The 21231-nt window shown below is 41.3% G+C and overlaps 2 protein-coding genes across 2 annotated transcripts in view; both read left to right on the forward strand.

The window, feature by feature from the left end:
* The window catches only part of LOC139445167 (receptor-type tyrosine-protein phosphatase epsilon-like), a 187023-nt gene that overhangs the window by 43246 nt on the left and 122546 nt on the right, over nt 1-21231 (forward strand). The gene's annotated exons all lie outside the window — the stretch shown is intronic.
* Nucleotides 3-20691, forward strand: LOC139446294 (protocadherin Fat 4-like; the record flags this gene model as incomplete). The annotated part of the gene is made up of 27 exons (XM_071227643.1): nt 3-123; nt 1033-1275; nt 2013-2248; nt 2495-2678; nt 3140-3684; nt 3801-3897; nt 4059-4306; nt 5236-5359; nt 5551-5799; nt 6184-6329; nt 6446-6542; nt 6703-6834; nt 7156-7902; nt 8464-8779; nt 8971-9086; nt 9181-11226; nt 11339-11461; nt 11600-14225; nt 14405-14654; nt 14773-15751; nt 16172-16499; nt 16674-16822; nt 16916-17087; nt 17693-17763; nt 18220-18299; nt 18786-18957; nt 19766-20691. Coding segments are annotated over 27 exons (10698 nt in total), but the record flags the coding sequence as incomplete, so codon positions are not given.

Genomic DNA, 21231 nt, shown 5'->3' on the forward strand with positions numbered 1-21231 from the left:
CAGTGATCAACGGAGCCCAGACCATCACCATAGACGAGGAGCAGGCCGTGGGAACTGTCGTGCCCTTCACCTATACCGTGACTGATGGTGACGTGGGAGACACGCTGTCGTACCAACTCACAGGTCAATATTTTCCTCCTGGCTTCTGAGGCGGTGGGTAGCCCAGTGGGTAAAGCGTTAGCTTCTCAAGCCACTGACCAGTGGTGTCCCCCGTTGCGATGGGCTTGGATATTGCTAACGCCGGTCCAAACTAAACGCGCACACCTCTAGCTTTTGATCAATGGCAACATATTTCAACCATAATGTTATGTTTTTGTAATATCTATACGTGTATATTTTGGCATTCTCACGCTTATAAAACAGTATCAATCTTCCGTTAAATCCTTCAAGTACATACTAAACAACTAATGTTGTATGAATGCGTGGTCTAAAAGATAGAAGATCCAGTGGGAATTCCTCTGCTTGACTGTATCGCGTGGTCAGGCTCGGGGACATGGCTGATGGCGTGTCAACGTGCACCAAAGACGTGGATCCTGCTCATAATATCAATAACTGGATAATATTTACTTGTCTATGATATTTACAGACTGACAACAAACAATAAAAGATCAATAACATTGTTTGTGTGGTGTTTAACTCAACACTCAACTGTATTCCAGCTATATGGCGGCGGTCTGTCAATGATCTAGACACGACCAGGCAATCCATTGACTGACACCATGAGCATCGATCCAGGCAACTGCGATACGCTGACATGCATCAAACCAAGTCAGCGAGCCTGACCACAGAAACCCCTTATAATTAGTCGCCTTTTAGCATAGGTCACTGAAGATCACTTATAACCCGGATCTTCACGGTTCATAAATCATTAGTGATAAGTTATACAATCAGTACAATTTACATAAGTATATGAAACACATTTTTGATATTCTTATTTCATTGTTTACAAGAATTAATCCCTTGATGATTTGTTTACATACATGCACGTATATCTCATGTTGAACGAATTGTGTGGCACACGGAATTTTGTAGATATCCATGCGACCTACTTCACCATCGAAAGCAGCTCTGGTGCCATAAAAACTGCGCAGAAATTGGACAGGGATGCCTCCGGCGCAATCACAGTTTTTGACCAGTTGACCTTGACGGTGACCGACAGTGCTGGTCAGTCAACTACCGGGACTCTGACAGTGACGCTGAATGACATCAACGACAATACGCCAACATGCACACAGTCCGCCTTCTTCGCCGATGTCACAGAGAACTCTCCTGTCGGTAAGTAACCCATGTTTCCGACATCACTCAAGTGTCTACTATAAAATGCATGAAACAACATTATGCCAATTTTTAATAGTTCGGTCATCTGACATCATGGTTAGACAGGAAGAGAATTTATGAATGTCAACTTCGAAATGATGAGGAACACAACATTTCAGAGTATATACATCTACTTACTCCTTCACCAGGTGAATAAATGCTACGAATAAAAAAAACATGTATATGTACCTGTAGGAAAAAAAAGGGGGTCGGGGGGTGTTATTAGCACTGATACGTGATAGCAATGGAAATGACAATTGACAAATGTACAAATGAAAGGTACATCTGTATGAGTGATGGGATTGTCTTGATTATTTCGTGTCTGGTTTTACCCCAGGTTTAGAGATGCTGTGATTGATACTTGTCACCCATTAATGAGGACTGTTGTGTATGTCAAGTTATTTATCGATGTCCCGAAGTTACATCAGTGACCGTTGCAGGACTATGAGACTGTGACTGTGAAGTTTAAGGCCATCGCGAAGCAAAGTGTTTCGCCCAAATTAAAAGCTAAGCTCGTGTACATACGCCCCTGATCAACTCTGCATTATTGGCATCATTCTGGAAGAACGACTTAAATTTTACGTTTCACATTAAACGCATAAACATTGTACATGTACTCCATACATTAATTATCAGTGAAGGTGTTTGTTTGACATATTGAATGCACTCACATTCGGAGTTATCTGTTGTGACAGACGCCACGGTTGTTGCTTTAACGTGTGCCGACGCTGATGCCTCCCCGAACAGTGATATGACCGTAACCATTGCCAGTGGAGACGATGCCACGAATAAGTTTAAGGTCGCTACCCTGAACATTCTGACAACAGGAACAGCAACAGACTATGAAACGACGACGTCATACACCCTTGTTGTCAACATTGCTGATGGTGGAACAACTCCTAATGTAGCCACAGCCACTGTTGTCGTTTCTGTAAGAAATATTTTTGGAAATATAGGAATGTGTAAAGTGCATGAATGTTAAAATGTGTTTCTTGAAAAGAAATTCACGCTCAAAGTCTTAAGTATACAAAATATGCGGTTTTGTACAAATATATAGTCTCTTAATAATCCCAGCCAAAATATACTTCGAATGGGGTGACGTACAAACCCATCTTGACAGTTGCTTTTATGTGTTACAATGTGTATCCCGCAATATCAAACTGTTACAATTCAACAGGTGCTACCAGAGAATGAAGGCACACCTGCATGGGGAACGTTTGTCCCTGCGTTCGTAACTGGAACCCCCTACCCAGTGTCAGAGAATGCCAACATTGGTACATCTGTTGTTACCATAGCAGCAACAGATTCAGATGCTGGGAGTGATGGGACAATCACTTACACTCTGGTGACTACGACTGGCGGTGAGGATGCTGTTTGATTGAGTTTCATATCCTTTCCTAATTTCCATCCATCAACCGGAGTTCATATTTTGGCGGGGTATATTGTCACAGAAGTCTTTGAATAGGAGTGACATCCAATGCTTCAGCACTTCCGCAACCGCACAGACATTTATTTCCTAAATATATTCCTTGGAGTGAGGCGGATGACACATGTGCGATTTTGTCTTTATATTACCGCAACACCCTTGCATATTTACCAATCATTTTTGGTAATATACTTTTCACAGACGTTAAAGAAGACCCTTTTTTCATATGACTGTAGTTAATCAATTAATGTACTTCTTTTTAGTAGTATGCATTCTGTTTGCGTTATATTTATGTGTTCGACTGAAATCTTTCTCGTTCAAACTTACATTCCTGTACACGGATATTATGGAGAGTATTATTCTTATGACATAAATGTATTCTGTGTTAATCTTCAGCTGGTGTTGGCACTGTAAGTGGGATTTTCCATTTGGATTCCGTGTCTGGGAAAATCTCAACAATGGCGTCTCTCGACCGTGAATCAGTTGCATCCTATGATGTAACAGTGCGAGCATCTGATGGGGGAACACCTGCCAAGACAATAGATCGAACATTCACCATCTCTGCAGAAGATTACAACGACAATGCACCTGTCTTTACATCAGCGCCATATTCCAACTCCCTTCCCGAAACTGCAACAACGACTGCAGGAACAACAATAGTAGCAGTAGCCGCAACAGATGCTGATGCAACTTCAACTTTGGCCTATGCTATAGAGGTTGGAGACTCGACTAGATTCCAGTTTGGTGCATCTGGTCTTGAACTGAAGACTGCAATAAATCTTGATAGTCCGGACAATGACCCTGACTACTATGTCCTTAGGATCATCGTGACAGATGGTGGAACTCCAGAACTGACTGGAACGACCTCTGTGACGGTATCCATCGTTGCAGTTAATGACCACGATCCTGCATTTGCTGCTGGTTTCCCTTCAACTGTCCCGGTATGTAATGTTTTTTTCACTTAATGTGACCCAACAGTTTATCATCACACCATTAATAGTATCATCAGTTACCCACCTTTATAGCTACCTTCTTTGATTGACCCCTGTTGTTTTAGTTTGCAGAGAGTACTGCAGTGGGAACAGTAATTGAAACTGTGGCTGCCACAGATCTCGATGCTGGCAGTGATGGGCAGATCACATATTCTATTACAAGTAAGGAAAACAACATGTTTTTCAAGAACGTGTAGCACTGCAACACTTTCTGAAATAAACATAGTATTACATGACCAAATTGTTCACATTGATAACACATAATCATTGGGTACCTGTGCCATATTACATGCTTTACATATTTGAAATCGCATGTATTGCAGATGGCAATACCAATACTGACTTCAGCATCGATCCAACATATGGTATCATCAAGCTGCAGAAATCTTTGGATTTCGAGACGACCCCTTCCTACACTCTGGAAGTGACTGCAAGTGATGGTGGAGGGACAGTGAGATCATCAACAACAATAGTGACAGTCTCAGTCACCAACATCAACGACAACTTGCCATCTTGTCCTTCATACGCCGTGTACGTGACTGTGCTTGAGAGCAGCAGTGTCAATGATGCGGTGTGTATGGTTTTTTATCTCTGTGTTATTGTAGACTTACACGTGCATCATGTGCGAGAAGTCTTTATCGATTGGGTGTATATGGAATGTTGATTACCGTAAGCACTTATAATACTAAATTTCAGATAATGTTTATCATCTAATAGATATAGGACAGCTTTTGAAGACATGCCAAATTTGTCAGTGTTTCACCAGCACAGCAGAAATTGTCTATTGAAAGTTTGTTTCTCACATAAATGCGAGTATGATTACTTCGAATATTGTATTAGTGGTAGTCATACTGATATATCAGTCAATAGAAAAGAAATTTGGTCGCAACCAAATCGAAAATCCTTGAAAATGGAACCGAAATGTTCTGTCAAGTCAGCCACACGCATAATTTCTCGTTGCTATAAGCGAACAAATTAAATTCAACGCCAAAGAATAATCAGTGTTGATTGTCTGCTGTAACATATTACGCTTAAAAGGCAAAATAATAATGAAAATAATATGAATGGGTCACGAAAAGTCAGTGAGGACACCAGGTGTTAGAGAAAAGGATAAACATGCCCTGCTCTACCGGTACATCCCCGCCACTCACAGAATTGTCACAAACAGGAACCTTTTTCTCTGGTGCCCAGGAATACGCCTGCCATACGACAGATCAGACGATCAAGTGATCAGTATCACTACCCATTTCACCTCAACACGTTAAACATGGATGCTTATTATTGTACTAGTGCAAAGATTGGTGTTGGGGTGGAAGGGACATGTCGACTTCATGTACAGGGACATCCACGCCTCTGTAAACTGGACAATGTATCATTGAATTGACAAGACACGCAATGCATTAACCATAACATACACGGGAACGGAAACATTTTGTAGCAATGTGTGATTCTCAGTATAGTTTGATATGTTTGTTATGCGTCCACCTTGGTGTATTTTAGGTATCCACACTGGCTTGTACTGATGCCGACACAAGTGACGTCCTCTCCTATGTGATCATATCAGGGAACACTGATGGAAAATTTACCCTGAATGCAGGAAGTGGTGCTTTAACGTTGGCAGCAAGTAAGTTGATATTCTCTTTATTCAACTGAAAACCTTCGAGGAGGCCTTGTAGATTTAAAAGTAAAAGAGGAGTGAATGTAATTAAAAATACATTCAGCTGGATATGTTTAAGTAAATGTGGCATTGTGGTCTTTTTGTTTATAAAATAATACTGTACTGCCTGTCGGTGTACATTGTGGCATGTTTTCCAGCTGTGGACTACGATTCTGCCACTACGTCATACACCCTGCAGATCCAAGTCACTGATGGGACCAACACCAGGGCTGTCACTGTTTATGTAGATGTGGGTGCGGTAAATGAAGCCACGCCCACCTTTGCAACGCCTTTCCCTGCAGTGTCTGTATCTGAGAGTGACCTTCCTGGAACTACAGTCCACACCTACACTGCTGCAGATTCCGACTACGCACCCCATGCTGTCACAACGTATGCTATCAGCACAGGTGAGTAGCTTAATCCTGTATGTCAGGTGTTTTTTTGCCATACAATCACAAATGGTTATTCGCGTATATGTACGTTTTGATGTATATTTTTCATGTTTGTGTTAGTAGAAATGTGTATAACTTGTCATTTTTAGTGCTTGTAATTGCTTCCAATATTGACTTGTCTGGACAAACAAAATCTGTCATGAGACCATTGCTTTGACACGGAGACTGTCCATACACTTACTTGTATTTAAACAGTATGTGAGGTTAGTGATTCACATGGCGTCGTTACAGTTAAACAATTTAGTTTTATTAACCTTTACATGAAAAGCGACCAAATAGGTCACTGGAGGAAAACCACAAGATGTGTATGATGACATTTTGTCTCTAAAATATATTCAGTGACTCAAGGTGGACTGTCGCTGTTCAGCATAGACCAGTCCTCTGCCGTCATCACCCTGGCCTCCAGCGTGGACTATGACTCCCTCCCTGCTGGCACCAAGTTCTATCTCCTCACCCTCACAGCTACAGATGGAGGTGGACTTCAGGTACGTATCATGTAGGATGCACACATAGATCCCATAACATCTGACCGTTTTTATAAAATGTTTATCTGTCCATTTGCAAGATACGTATTCACTTGCCACTATTATCTTCCTCATAGGGCACTGGCACAGTAACAGTTAGTGTGACAGACACCAACGACAACATCCCCTCCTGCTCTCAATCCAGCTGGTCGCAGAATGTGGCAGAGAATGTCGGTAAGAGCATGTTTTTATAAAGGTGCCAGCACACAAAACGTCAGTTGCCGTCCATTTTACCTTCTAGAAATTCCTTTCAAAGAAGATGATCATATGTATTCCTCAGACTGTATAATCTATGCCCACAATAATTAATTGTTTCTGAATTCTGCAATTTCAGCTACATTCCCCACAACACTTATTGCAAGTTTGGGATGCTCAGATGTTGAAGATGGGACATCACTGACCTACACTCTTGTGCAGAGTCCAGGATCCCACTTTGGAGTAACTGCAGGAGTTGTAACAATAGAAAGTACGTGAAGCCTGATAACACATATTAATAGGTCAGTGAGTGTTGGTTTAAATACAGCTTTGTACGGTATTTCAGTCATAAGAAATGAACCAGGTTTCAGCAAAAAGGAAAGCCAAACGCCAAAGAGACCAGAGATGTTAACAGCTTCTCTTTGACGATGTAAGTAATTGTACCAGTTTTAATTAATCCTTGATTAAGATCCACCTTTTGGACACAACAGTGACCTGTTGTATCCCAACGGATGCCACCACCTGTATGTATGCTGTTATATATTACCTAAATTATCATAGGTCATCTCAGGGTTCATAATGTTTACTTCAGATGCTGTCGATTACGAGGCAAACACTGGTCACACTTTGACAATCACTGTCTCTGATGCCGGCAGCCCTGTACAATCAACAACAGTCACAGTTAACATAAACGTCATCAATGTTAACGATGGCCCACCTACATTTTCTGGAACATTTTCCTCCACCATTGCTGAAGACAGCACCATTGGGATCTCTGTTGCCGACGTTGTAGCCACAGACCCTGATGGAAATAATGCTTTTGGAAGCCCTGTTTACTCCATTCAGGGTGGTGACCTCAATAATCAGTTTACCATAGATTCAAGTACAGGACGAGTGTCAACTATTGCTAACCTGGACAGAGAAACAAAAGCCTCGTATGATCTTGTCATCAAAGCCAAGGAAAGTGGAGACATTGGAACTGCCACAGTTACACTTACTGTAACAATCACAGACGTCAACGACAATACACCATCCTGCTCTCAGAATTCTTTTGTTGTGACAGTCAGTGAAGCTGAGAGTGCCGGATTTGGTGTCAACACATTCACTTGTACTGATGATGACACCACTGGAACTGTATCATACACTTTGTCAACTGGAGATACGACCAAGTTTGAAATGAGTTCAAATATTCTTCAGTTAAAGTTACCACTTGACTATGACGCTGGGGTGACAACATATAATGTTATTGTGACAGTATCCGACTCTGCAAATAGTGTATCCATCCCTGGAACTATACACGTTGGCAACGTTAATGAAGCTCCGCCAGTATTTTCACCAGGTAAGAAATCTCAAATATACCATTGAATTTTATTGTAAGTGGATCCTTAAAACAAAATGTATGTATCACAATTTACTCCTTCTAATGACACATACATAGTACAATACTTCAAAGACAAAGTCGTATCTCCAAATTCTAGTGAGTGAGCGAGTAAGTTGGGTTTAACGCCGCTTTTAACAGTATTCCAGTTATATCATGGCGTGTCAGCTAAATGTGGGAGGAAAGCCCGAAGAGGTGCAGGTCTCAGACGTTTACCACTTCGGTGAAACCCACGAGCACGGGTATGGTGCTGACAAACCTAGAAACATAATCGGGGCGAACCGGGATTCGAACCCATAATCTCCAAATTGTAAGGTGTCTATAATATTTATAATGAACATAAAGGATGGACGTTGTGCAATGATACATCCCTTTGTGTAGCTATACTCAGGGTTTTTCACGGTACAGAGATACGAGCGAATTGCAAAGAAACATACTCATGGAATAGTATCTGGCATGATTCAGCTTTCTGTTTCAGCCTTTTCCACATTTCATAACATACTTTGTTTATTTCCCTTTCAGTGATATATCCAGTATCCCACAGTGAGAATCTGTTACTGGCCTCCACGATAGCACAAGTTACAGCAACAGATGCAGACTCCGCTGCCACAGCAGATGGACAAATCACATTTGCCTTTGTAGCATCCTACCCTTTGTTTGCATTAGACTCAACTTCAGGCATCATCACGCTAGTGTCATCATTGGACAGAGAGACGGATGCAACTCACGACCTTCTAGTTACAGCAACAGACGGAACCACGACAGTAACAGCCACTGTCAGTTTGACTGTCACTGATGAAAATGACAACACTCCTATGTTTGGCTCTGGGTCCTACAGGTACTGCAACACCTTTCTTTCTCTTCATTATACACGAATAGCACCTAGTAGATGCCATGTCAATGACACAACTTCAGGTTGAACTCTAGCAAAACTATTATCTGACACAATAGCGTATATTTTGGATGAATGGATGGAATTCAATACATTTACAATGATATCTAGATACATTTTATCTTTCTTCTCAATAGTGGCAGTGTGTCTGAGGCAGATGCTGTTGGAGCTAGTGTGGTGGTCACCGTTGCTGCAACTGACATAGATGACCCTGCAACAGGAGGAAATGGACAAATAACCTACTCAATCATCGGTATGTGAAGTGCGAGCAAAAGTAATACTAAGTGTGTCTCATGCTGATGTTCTATTGGAAACATTGTCTGAACACACCACTCCATTTGTTACAGGTGGTAATACAAACAGTGACTTCACAATCGATGCCAGCAATGGAGAGATCAAAACAGCCAAACTGTTGGACTATGAGACAGCAGTGTCCCACTCATTGACAGTGAAGGCAGAAGACAGAGCCGGGGATTCACAATCCAAGTCTGCCACAACAATTGTATCAATAACAGTCACTAATGTGAATGAGCATAATCCAGTATTTACCCCAACAACTATCATCAAGGCAGTACCAGAAAGTACAGCCATTGGAACTCTCATACATCAGATTCTTGCAACTGATGCAGATAGTGGCACAGATGGGGATCTCACATACACCATGACAGCTCACGCCACATTTGCCCTAGCATCCGATGGAGCCCTAACCTTAAAAGATAATCTGAACTATGTAACTGCCAGTACACACTCTCTTACTGTGACAGCAACTGATAGTGGAACACCACCTAGAAGTACAGATGTTAGTGTTACAATCAATGTAGTTGACGACAACAATAACACGCCATCATGTTCCCCTAGTTCCACGACTGTCATTCAAAGAGAAGACCATACTGGTAATGTGGCTACTTTGTCGTGTACCGATTTGGATACAGGAGCAAGTGGAACACTTTCCTACATAATAGAATCCGTGAATGCTGTTGCTGGAAGTGGTTCATTTTCTGTTGATACGAGTGGTGCTGTCTCTACAACAGGCTTGGATTATGAAACTGTCGCTTCGCACTCCATCATAATAAGAGTTGAAGATAGTGCTGTCCCTGCACTTAGCACATCAACTACAGTGATTGTGTCAGTGACAGACGTCAATGAGGCTGCTCCAGTTTTCCTTGGAACGCCGTTCAACCCTTCTATGGCAGAATCGGAGGCAGTAGGATTTACGATACTTACTGTGGCTGCAACTGATGCTGACACTGCAAATACTGTTACATATTCCCTGACGGACACAACAAATCTACTCATAGGATCTGCCACAGGAGTAATAACTCTGAAGGTTCAACAAGACAGAGAAACAAATCCAACTGTAACTGTTGATGTATGTGCCACTGATTCAGGCACAGTTGATGCAATCAAATCCACATGTGAGACTTTGACACTCACTATAACAGATGTCAATGATAACCTTCCAGTGTTTAATCCATCATCATATACAACAAATGTAGATGAGAACACAGCTATAGGGACGACTGTGACGACTGTAACTGCAACAGATGCAGACGATTTAGGCTTTGGAACAATTACCTATTCCATTGAGAGTGGCAACACTGACACTGTTTTTAGCATTGCAGCGGGTGTTATCACAGTTTCTGACAATACTGGCTTGGACTTTGAGACGACCCAACTCTTCACTCTCACAGTGAGAGCTACTGATGGCGGGGGCCTGACTAGTGACGTCATAGTGTCCATAGGTGTCAATCCTATCAATGAAAATTCTCCAACATTCACCCCGGCATCAAGCACAGAAATTGTTCCTGAGGACAGTGTACTGGGACATGTTGTTATAGATCTTGATGCTACAGACCCTGATTCTGGACTAGATGGACAAGTAACCTACAGCATCATATCGGGATCACTTGGGAAGTTTGTGGTTGACTCATCAACTGGCATAGTGAGAGTTAGTGACGTCCTCGATGCCGAATCTGTGTTATCATACACTGTTACAGTCCAGGCAACAGATGCTGGCACTAATCCATCAACACTGAGTGGTACCTATATCCTAACTGTATCAGTGACTGATGTGAATGATGTAGCACCAGTTTGCACTCAGGCATACTATTCCACTGCCATAACTGAATCAACAGGACCAACAACGTCAGTTCAACAAATTGTGTGTTCAGACTCGGATATAAACGCACCAAACAATGCCCTCAGTTATGCCAAAATTGCAGGGGATCCAGGGAACCTGTTTGATCTGGATGCTTCTACAGGATTGGTCTCTGTTGCTGCAGGAGCATCCTTTGATAGAGAGACAACTGCTTCATACCTTCTGAATGTTACTGTTACTGATGGTGGAGCCACACCACTCTCTACAGTCATCCACATCTTTGTCAGTATCACAGGTAGGTGGTTTTACCATAAAAACTGCATTGTAAATAGAGGGTAGATCGTTTTTACTCATGAATACAATTAAGTGAGGAACAAGTAAATACATTATTTATTTATTATTTATAGACGAGAATGACAACACTCCAGCATTTGGCCAGAACCCCTACACGCCCAGCATAGTTGAAGATGCTACCCCTGGATCAGCTGTTGTGACAGTAGCAGCAACAGATACAGATGCGGGTTCGAATGGTACATGGCAACAAGCAAGATAAAATACAACCTACAATCAGAATCTTACACAAATGTTATGTTCCATCTCAAATATTTCATTTGATGATATATTGAATTGAGAATTATCACTCTCACGTTTTTTTGTTTTGTTTTCAGGAGATGTAGTTTATTTAATTTCATCTGGCAATTCACTGGGCCACTTCACTGTGGACTCTGTGACAGGAGTTGTGTCTGTCCAGGCATCTCTTGACAGGGAGTCCTTATCTTCATATGTTTTGGAAGTCAAGGCTCAGGATAAAGGAACCCCTACAAGCCTTACTGGAACATCAACTGTTTCAATTACAATAACTGACGTCAATGACAACTTTCCTCTTTGCACCTCATCTGTATACACAGGCAGTCTACCAGAAGATGCTGCCCCAGCCACGTCCGTTAGCACTGTGTCCTGTCCAGATGCTGATGATCCTCCTAACAATAATGTTGTATACACAATCACAGCAGGCAACACCGGGAGCGTGTTTGCTGTTGGGTCTACATCAGGAGAGGTGACAGTGAATGCAGGACTTGATGCAGAAACACTAAGTGTGTTCAGCCTTACAGTACAAGCTTCAGATGGAACCCTCACTACCGATGCCATTGTAACAGTCACAGTATCGGATGTCAATGAACATGACCCGGTCTTTGCGCCACCTGGACCCTACTCCGAGTCATTCAGTGAGGACTCACCTTTAGGAACTACTATTAAGGACATTAATGCCAACGATAATGATGTGTCTAATTCTGTTCTATCATTCAGCATAACTCTTGGTAACACAGATAACAAGTTTTGGATTGATCCGACATCAGGGACAGTTGTTCTTCAGGCAGCTCTTGACAGAGAAACCACAGACACATATTCCTTGACAATAGAAGTAGCTGATGGAACAGGAGCTGGAAGTCGCACAGCAACGACTCAGCTGACAGTTTTAGTCCTCGATGTAAATGACAATGACCCGGTCTGTGCTCCTTCCAACTATATCAACACATTACCAGAAGATTCCAGTATTGGAACAACTGTAAGCAGTCTAACATGTTCTGATGCTGATTCTTCTACCCCTACCCTTGCTTACAGTATCACAACAGGAAATGGGGATGGCAAATTTACCATCGATGCTGCTTCTGGGGTGGTCACCATATTTGCTTTGCTCGATTATGAAACAAAGACTTCCTATAGCTTGGAAATTCAAGTATCTGACCAAGGGGGTACTGCAAGAGTTATCACTGTTCCTGTAAGTTTAGATGTAACTCCTATAAATGAAGCAGCCCCTGTAATTTCTCCGGTTACTCCTGTGGCTATTCGGGAAGATGTCTCCATAGGAACGCTTGTGTACACAGTAACAGCTACAGATACTGATAATGGTTTACTTCATGGGACAATCAGGTATTCTATAACAACTGGAAATGGTCTTGGTCATTTTACAATCGATGAAGGAACCGGTGAAATCAAGACTGTAGGTAATTTAGACAGAGAAAGCATGGCCTCATACACTTTGAAAATCCGCGCTACTGACGACTATGCTGGTTCAGGTAATGAGCGTAATTCTGAAGTGGATCTCAGTATAACAGTGGATGATGTGAATGATAACATCCCTGTGTTTGTACCAGTAGTCTACCTCAAAGATGTCCTTGAGACAGCACCAAGTGGATCTACACTTGTCATTGTGACTTCACGAGATGATGATGATGTCCCAAACGCAACACCAGTGTACTCCATCATTTCAGGAAATACAGGAAACGCCTTCAAATTTGTTGCAAACGAACTTTTATTGGATACAGGAAAAACGTTAGACTTTGAGACTTTGACAATGTATGATCTTGTCATACAGGTTTCTGATAGTGGAACCCCATTACTGTCTTCAAGTGGCAGAATTATAATAAACGTACTATCAGAAAATGAATTTCCTCCGATCCCTGCTGTCCCTAATGACAGCATTACTGTGAGCGAACTCATTCCAGTGGGAACCAACTTCTACAATGCAAGCGCAGTAGACGGTGATGCAGGGACCGATGGTGAATTCTCATGGAGTATCACAAATGGAAATATCCCAACACTATTCTTCTGCAGTCCACTGTTAGGAGAACTGTATACATCGTCTGTTCTAGATTACGACACACCTCCCAACACTCACAATATTACTGTTGAAGCACAAGACAAAGGTGGATTGACTGGGTCATTCTGGCTTGAAATTGTACTTCAGGACGAAAATGATGAATATCCAGTATTTACTAAATCCATATATACTCCTCTCTTGGATGAAAATGTAGCCATTGGCCAGACAGTAGAAACGGTTACAGCGATTGACAAAGACTCAGGGGCAAATGGACAAGTCACATACTCAATAACATCTGGAGATGGACTGGCATATTTTGCAATAGACTCCTCTAGTGGTATTATTACAACAACAAAAGATATTGATTATGAGACAAATACTGTTTTCTTCCTAATTCTGCAAGCAATCGATGGTGGAACGCCACCTCTGTCTACTGTTGGAGTCGTTAAGGTAACAATAGTTGACCTTAATGATAATACTCCTACCTTCCTGCCTGACTTCTTCGCCCAGAGTGTGTCCGAAGACGTGACTGTGGGAACTAGCGTCACGACTGTCTATGCCACAGATGCTGACTCTTCTGCTAACAATAACAACGTCTTCACCTACAGTCTCACAGATCCCTACTTCAATGTCAACCCAGGATCTGGGCAAATATCAACAAAGGCTGTGTTAGACAGAGAAACCATTCCCAGGTACATTCTTCTTTAAATACACTTACTGTTTACCACATTTAATTTATCTATCAGATATATTTATGATATTTGTGATTGGATAGCAATTACAATCTCAAGTATATTGTTACAATTACAATCTCAAGTATATTGTTACAATGAAAGGCAACATACTTGTATATGTTCTTGCTATGTTTCAGTCATAATTTAACGATCTTTGCCATCGACCAAGGATCACCAGTTAATACGGGAACGGCACTTGTGACAGTGAACCTCCTAGATATCAACGATAACAAACCGGACATAACAGGAAGCTACTCCACTAATCTGAGTGAGGACATCAGCCCTGGAACCATTGTGTTCACTATTGCAGCCTCTGACATAGATACTGGTGTGAATGCTGAACTTGTGTACTCTATTGTGTCTGGAAACACTGATGGAGATTTCAAGGTTTGTCATCTTGGTATCTGTAAAAATGGATTTCTGATATATTAAACTATTACACTAAAATGACATAACATGACTTAAAATGTGACATAATTTATTGTTATTTGAATTAAAATTTCAGATAGAAATTGGGAGTGGTATTGTTCAAGTGGTGAATTCACTGGACAGGGAGAGAACCGCGTCCTACAACCACGTCATCCATGTAACTGACAAGGGTACACCTCCACTGACTGCTTCTGTTACCACCACGATAGTGATCGATGATGTGAATGACAACAATCCAATCTTCAACACATCACCATACACCTTCAACATCGCTGAAAACGTTCCGTTGGGGTCATCAGTTGGCACAATACTAGCTACAGACCTAGACAGTCTAACAAACGCAGCCTTGACGTACGAGATTGTTGTCTTCTGGACTGGTGAAGCATCCCATTTCGTCCTTGACCTTTCATCAGGAGTGATCACTACAGCAGGGAATCTGGACCGAGAAACTATTGACACATACAGTTTGAGATGTCGTGCTAAAGATGGTGGCACTCCACAATTAACTGGAGATGTGAATGTGACAATCGTGATTGATGACTTGAATGACAACCCACCCGTCTTCAACCCCACACAGTATACTGGATCCATAAATGAAAATACGGTTGCGGGAACGAGCATATTAACCGTTACAGTCACTGATGCAGATGCCCACAATGGTGCCATAACTCTGTCAATCGACACTTCAACTCCTGAAGGGGTCAGAGGTGATCTATTCTTGGCAGTTGATTCCAATTCAGGTATTGTCAGTGTCAAGTCTGTTATGGACAGAGAGGTTGACGTGGAATTCAATGTGACCATTTTAGCTGTTGACAATGGGACAGTTCCACTGACAGCCTCAGCTATTGTTCACATCACAGTCATCGATGAAAATGACAATACCCCTGTCTTCAGCACAACCTTCTACAACGCTGAGATCGCCTACACAGGCTCCTGTGACAACACTATTTTGACTCTGACTGCCACTGATGCTGATTCCGGACCAAATGGTCAAGTGTCCTACTACTTTTCCCAGAATCCTTATGGATTTTTCTTTGCTGTTGGTTCCAGTTCAGGTATTCTCATATACTAGTATTTCGGCATTCAATAAGATGATATGACTACTAAAGGTCCACACTATAAAGTCCTGACCCGAGCATGTTCGTTTCAGATAATTATATTTGAAACTCTTTCGTACTTGTCTCAAGTAAGATGAATTTCCGTCCACCACAGCACTAACATTGGTTACACTACACTAACCATACCGGTACAATGTTACACTACACTTTCCATACATGTACAATGTTAAACTAAACTTTTCATACATGTAGAATGTTTAACTACACTTTCCATACATGTACAATGCTACACAACATTTTCCATACATGTACAATGCTACACAACACTAACTAGGTCGGGGCAACCAATGAAGAGTACTGGCAATATTACCCATGAATGTGCAGGTGATATTCATATTTCATTACATGTATTTCAAGGTGCTGTGACGCTACAGACCCCAGTGTCAGTCAACACCAAGTATGTACTTGAAGCCTCAGGGAAGGACAGTGGTGTTCCTTCAAGAACCACCAACCCTGCAGCATCAATTCGTGTGGACACATTCGACCCCAACACAGTGGCCGTCATCATCAAACTTGGCATAAGCAAAGCCGATTTCCTCCTTAGAAAGGATCAGTTTGTGTCCCAATTCAAGACTGTCATGTCATCCAAATACCCATCTTGTCTTGTACGGGTCTGGTGCATCACAGAGCGATCGGGGGAGACGGCAGTAACAGCACCAACAAGGAGGCGACTACTGGCCTCAAGGTTACCAGAGTCAATTTTGTCAATTTCATCGTCTCAATATCTCTTCGGTATTTCAAGTTATGATTATTAGATTTAGTAGAAAGACCAGGGTGTCTGTAATTCCTTTATGACAACGGTTGCTATGGTTATTTGATTGATCGAGCTATACCTTGATAAACTAATTATATGTTTCAGTCCAGTTAGTGTCAACCTTGTTGTTGTTGCTGACAACACAACTGAGTCGTCAAGCAACCTGTCCCAGGGCAAGACTTTCCTGACTTCCAGTGCTGTCACCAGTGTTGTAGCGTCCGACCCGTCAGGGACTCCATCCTCAGCACTGCAAGGTGAGCTATTGTTTAAAGCATTTGCATAAATATAGTACATGTGTGTGTAGGCTTGCCAAACTAACTTCAATACTCTATTGACTTCTGATACAGGGTCAGCCTGGGACTACTTTGTGATCCAGAACGCCAGCCCCTACACAGAGACTGTCACCCCCTGGTATCAGACAACAGTCGGCATCGTCTTTATCACCCTCGCCTGCCTCCTGACCGTCGTCCTCATCGCCATCACTATCTTCGCTCTCCTCTGGTGGAGGAAGAAGAGAAGGTTGCTTATTTTAACACGAAATTGAAATTCAGTGTATTTTTCCAGGTCAATCTGATAAATACTCATATAAAGGTCATATGGAAATAATATTTTAATTTGAACTTTACGCGATGTACGGCTTTTCCATTGGACGAGAGTTCGATCACACGACTGCGACATTGACGTTCATAAGTGTTCAGATGTTTTGCACAAGACCGTGATCTTGAAATGGGGTAAACACTGACGGACTATTTCCACATTCCTGGATGAATAACGATGCGCTGCCATTGTGACTGACTTACTTAGGTAGTTGATGGTGATATTATTTGAATACATCTGTTGTGTCAGATTTTTCTGAAGAGCAAGTTGTGCACACATACGCTCATGTCACCTCGATTTTTGATGAACTACTTTATTCTGCGACACAGCTGGTTGATGTATGGCTGTCAGAGTAAACATGAAGTCACGTGTACTTAATACAATTGTGTATTGACCTAGACCTACATCCTTTGAGGCAAAAGCTTGTGATAAAAAAATAATCTAAGGAACTCACACAAAGAGAAAGTCAGTTCTTAAATATATTGACTTGGTATTATTGATAGTTTCATGTGTGTTTCTTTTCATAGACCTATTACGCCAACTCGCACCTTATTTGTCGAGAAACGACCTGGAGTAAGAACTACTCTCGTTAGCAAAGGTAAACGAGTAATTTATATTTTATATTTATTACTTGTCTATGTAGGATATTATCACAGTTGACATTCAACTTACACACCTGTAACTTTAAACACCACAATGAAAGAATAAAACAAATTACTGTTACGCAAGGTCACTGTCCAGTGTATACGAAGGACATGGTGTACTAGTTGAAATTGAGAAGTCGGTTTTTGCATTTCAATCATTATTTTACCATGAACACATCAGTGTGAGTATTTGATGCATGCATTGTAGACAATGTTGGGAATTGCGTTGGTCCTTAAACATGTACGTGAAAGAGGGATAGTTTAATCCATGGTGCAGGTAAGTCACGACGGAGGCTTTACTTTACAACATTACTATGAACAAATTTTGATCTAATTCCAGTATTGCAGTTGCATGCATGTGTGCTTAGTTAAGGCGTGTTATGTTAAACATGCATGGCCGACTGTTTCAGCCGTGGTTCCTGACCTTGACCTTAAAGATCCCAAGAAACATCCTCCTCCAGCTGTGTTGACGCTTCCAATACCACTAAAGGTAGAGTGTTTTCATGGATAACCTGCCTGGTTATACCAGGGCATATCAAGCTACACACGCTACGTAACACTACAGTTCTACATCACTAAAGTACCCAGTGCTGCGCCTCTGGTCCTCTTAACGATCTTAGCGTTGAGGCGATCGTAACTCCCACAGGTTAACATAGGTTACTTACAATAAATACTGAATAATATTTCAACAAGTTAATGTTCGAATGTTGGAAATGTTTTTACCTTTCAGCGGCAATTATCTTTTGTTATCTCCCTTGTTAGTTTTTCCACCTTTTGTTATCGTATTACATCTATTGCCCTTACATGTACATAAGACACATAGCATTTATTCACCTGATGACGGAGTAAGTATATACTCCATAACGCTGTGTTTCCTTATAATAAAGAAGTTGACATCCATAAATTCTCTTCCTTATGTTTTTAATGTAACTCAAAATCGGGAAATTTAGGATTCAGTGTTTCATTCATGTTTTAGCCACGAGTACAGAGTTTCGTGTCTGATGACTTCTGGGGAGCCCCTGATAGGAAGAAGGGACGTAGGAGTGCAACGCCCCCACGTACACCTCGCTCAATTATCATCACATCAAATGAGATTGATGGGTACCCCATCCGCAACAGGCACTTTGATGGAACAGCTGTGGACCCGGGTAGGTGGATATGAGTCTGTGTATGTGTCTATGTATGTTTGTTGCACTCCACAATATTTCATCTATATGACAGCGGGTTGCAAATAGTCGAGTCTGGACCAGACAATCCAGTGATTCATATTATTAGCATCGATCCACGCAGCCAGTATACGATAACAGTTAAAAACAAATCACTGAGTCTGTCCACCCGATCCATTAAGTCGCATAGTGCCTCCGGCAAATGTTGCTGGGGACCTACTCTAACACGGATTCCAGACGGGGAATATACCTTTTTACAAGTATTAATTGTTGTTCAACCGTGATGTTTACAGTTAAATACCAAAAGCCCTCTTCACAAATTGTGTTCATTCTCCTATTAAAGAAAACGCACGCTTGCCATGTACAAACCGTCGCAGTATGGCCTTAAGGGATATAGTTCAAGGATGCAGTGTAATTCCTTTCCCACGCGAGACATTTTTGCATTTTCGATAACGTCATTCATCGTTTAAGACGTTACACATTGATAACGTTACGTCAGTGGGGCGTTTATTAGGTTTACTTTTCATATATGGTTTGTTTTAGTTTCGTTTTTAAAATGATGATTATACATGTTGTGTTTAGTACCCGAGTGTAGAGAAAACGTACAAACTACAATGTGTATGTATCATTCTGTTCTTCCTGGATGAACGCTGCCAAGTACCTCGTTTGAATCATGCAGATTTTATATGGAACACATATTTCGTCGTAGCTTCCAATTTGTTACCAATATCGTGTTTTTAGAGGGCAATAGCAATCATGGTTAACTAACCAGCTCATTTTGTCTCCTCAGTGACAGACAAGGTGTACGAGTACAACACTCGCACCAATGAGAGACGTTGGATGACGACACCGGAGGGCAAAGCTGTAGTAAACAGGGACAGCAACGTCTAGGGGAATCCCCACTCCTCTATCTCACTCACAAACTCGGTCTTTCATTGGTTAGAGGTGATTTTCTGTATGTCACATCAGTTTGGTGCGATCACATTCATGATCTCGTACACAGAAATACTGATACTGTTCTATAGTTACTGGAGGTCGTTTTTCAACGATGATGAACCTCATTCAGGAATCATATGTTGCCAGTTTCCATTTTGTAGATATTTCCTTCAGACGACGGCGCTCTTGCTTGAAATGATTCACGAAAAAAATATTATATAAAGGAGTGAAAGTAATAAAACCTCGAAGTATCGTCAACACAATGTATCCGTATAGCTAGAGAGAAGAGTAGCGGGATGCCGTTGTTCGCCACAGTGTTGAAAAGGGTTCTGCCTTAATCTCCTTGATGCAGACATGATGTTAATTGTGTTGGACGGAACGAGGTGATAAAGTTTACTATTTCCTGTCACTGTATTGTAAACTCCACTATCTACAATAAAACCCAGTAACAACTTATGCCAGGATAATTAAAAAACATTATGGTGAATTAAATCGGAAATTATTTGACCACCTTTACGAAGTGCGTACTTGACCATCATCATACAGTTGTCTTAGGTCTTGGCAGTAAGATGCCGGTAAGATTCTTTTAACTCCGAGACACTAATATTAGTTGCAGAAGATCAAAGGACACCATTGGAATAATATATATTGATAGAAATATTCTTTCAAGTATTATATACTTTTATCTTGACTGTGATATTGACTCATCTACTCTACTCCACTATAATGCTAACTCCCAGTGTACACATTCCCTTTTAAGTTAATAGTATGTTTGTTTGACTGACTGAACCTCAGTTCGTATTGTGACGAATATTACACCGTGGAATGTCTTCCTTTGAAGATTTGTGATATATCATTTCATCTTCTACAACATTGTAATACGGAATACTGATAACTAACAGAGTATTGATTCCGTTCATGATGTATCCCTCTCAGCTCAAAGCGCTGACGCCATTGTTAATTTACAACACTTGAACATATGCATTTGATTGGTTGCACGGTGTCATTTAATGTTGTTTCCTTTTAAAGATTAGCGCCCGTTTGGATTGACCTTCAACGATTTTTTTAAATTATGTTCCTCTCGTGGGTTCTAAATATACCCGCAGACACATAGGCTTTGAACAACAAACAAAGAAAATGTTATAGATATATTCCTATAATATATTAGATGTAATTATGAATGTTGACTTCAGGCTTAAAATTCAATCAATATTGTGTCGTGTGTTTTATGTGATAGGTGTTATTACTTTGTACAGGAAATTTCTTGTTTGTAATTTTGTTTGTATGAATGTATCTCTTAACTGTCGTCCACATTGTTTG

The sequence above is a fragment of the Haliotis cracherodii genome, unplaced genomic scaffold, assembly GCF_022045235.1.
Source record: "Haliotis cracherodii isolate W230 unplaced genomic scaffold, xgHalCrac1.p SCAF_6, whole genome shotgun sequence".
Classification (NCBI taxonomy): domain Eukaryota; kingdom Metazoa; phylum Mollusca; class Gastropoda; order Lepetellida; family Haliotidae; genus Haliotis; species Haliotis cracherodii.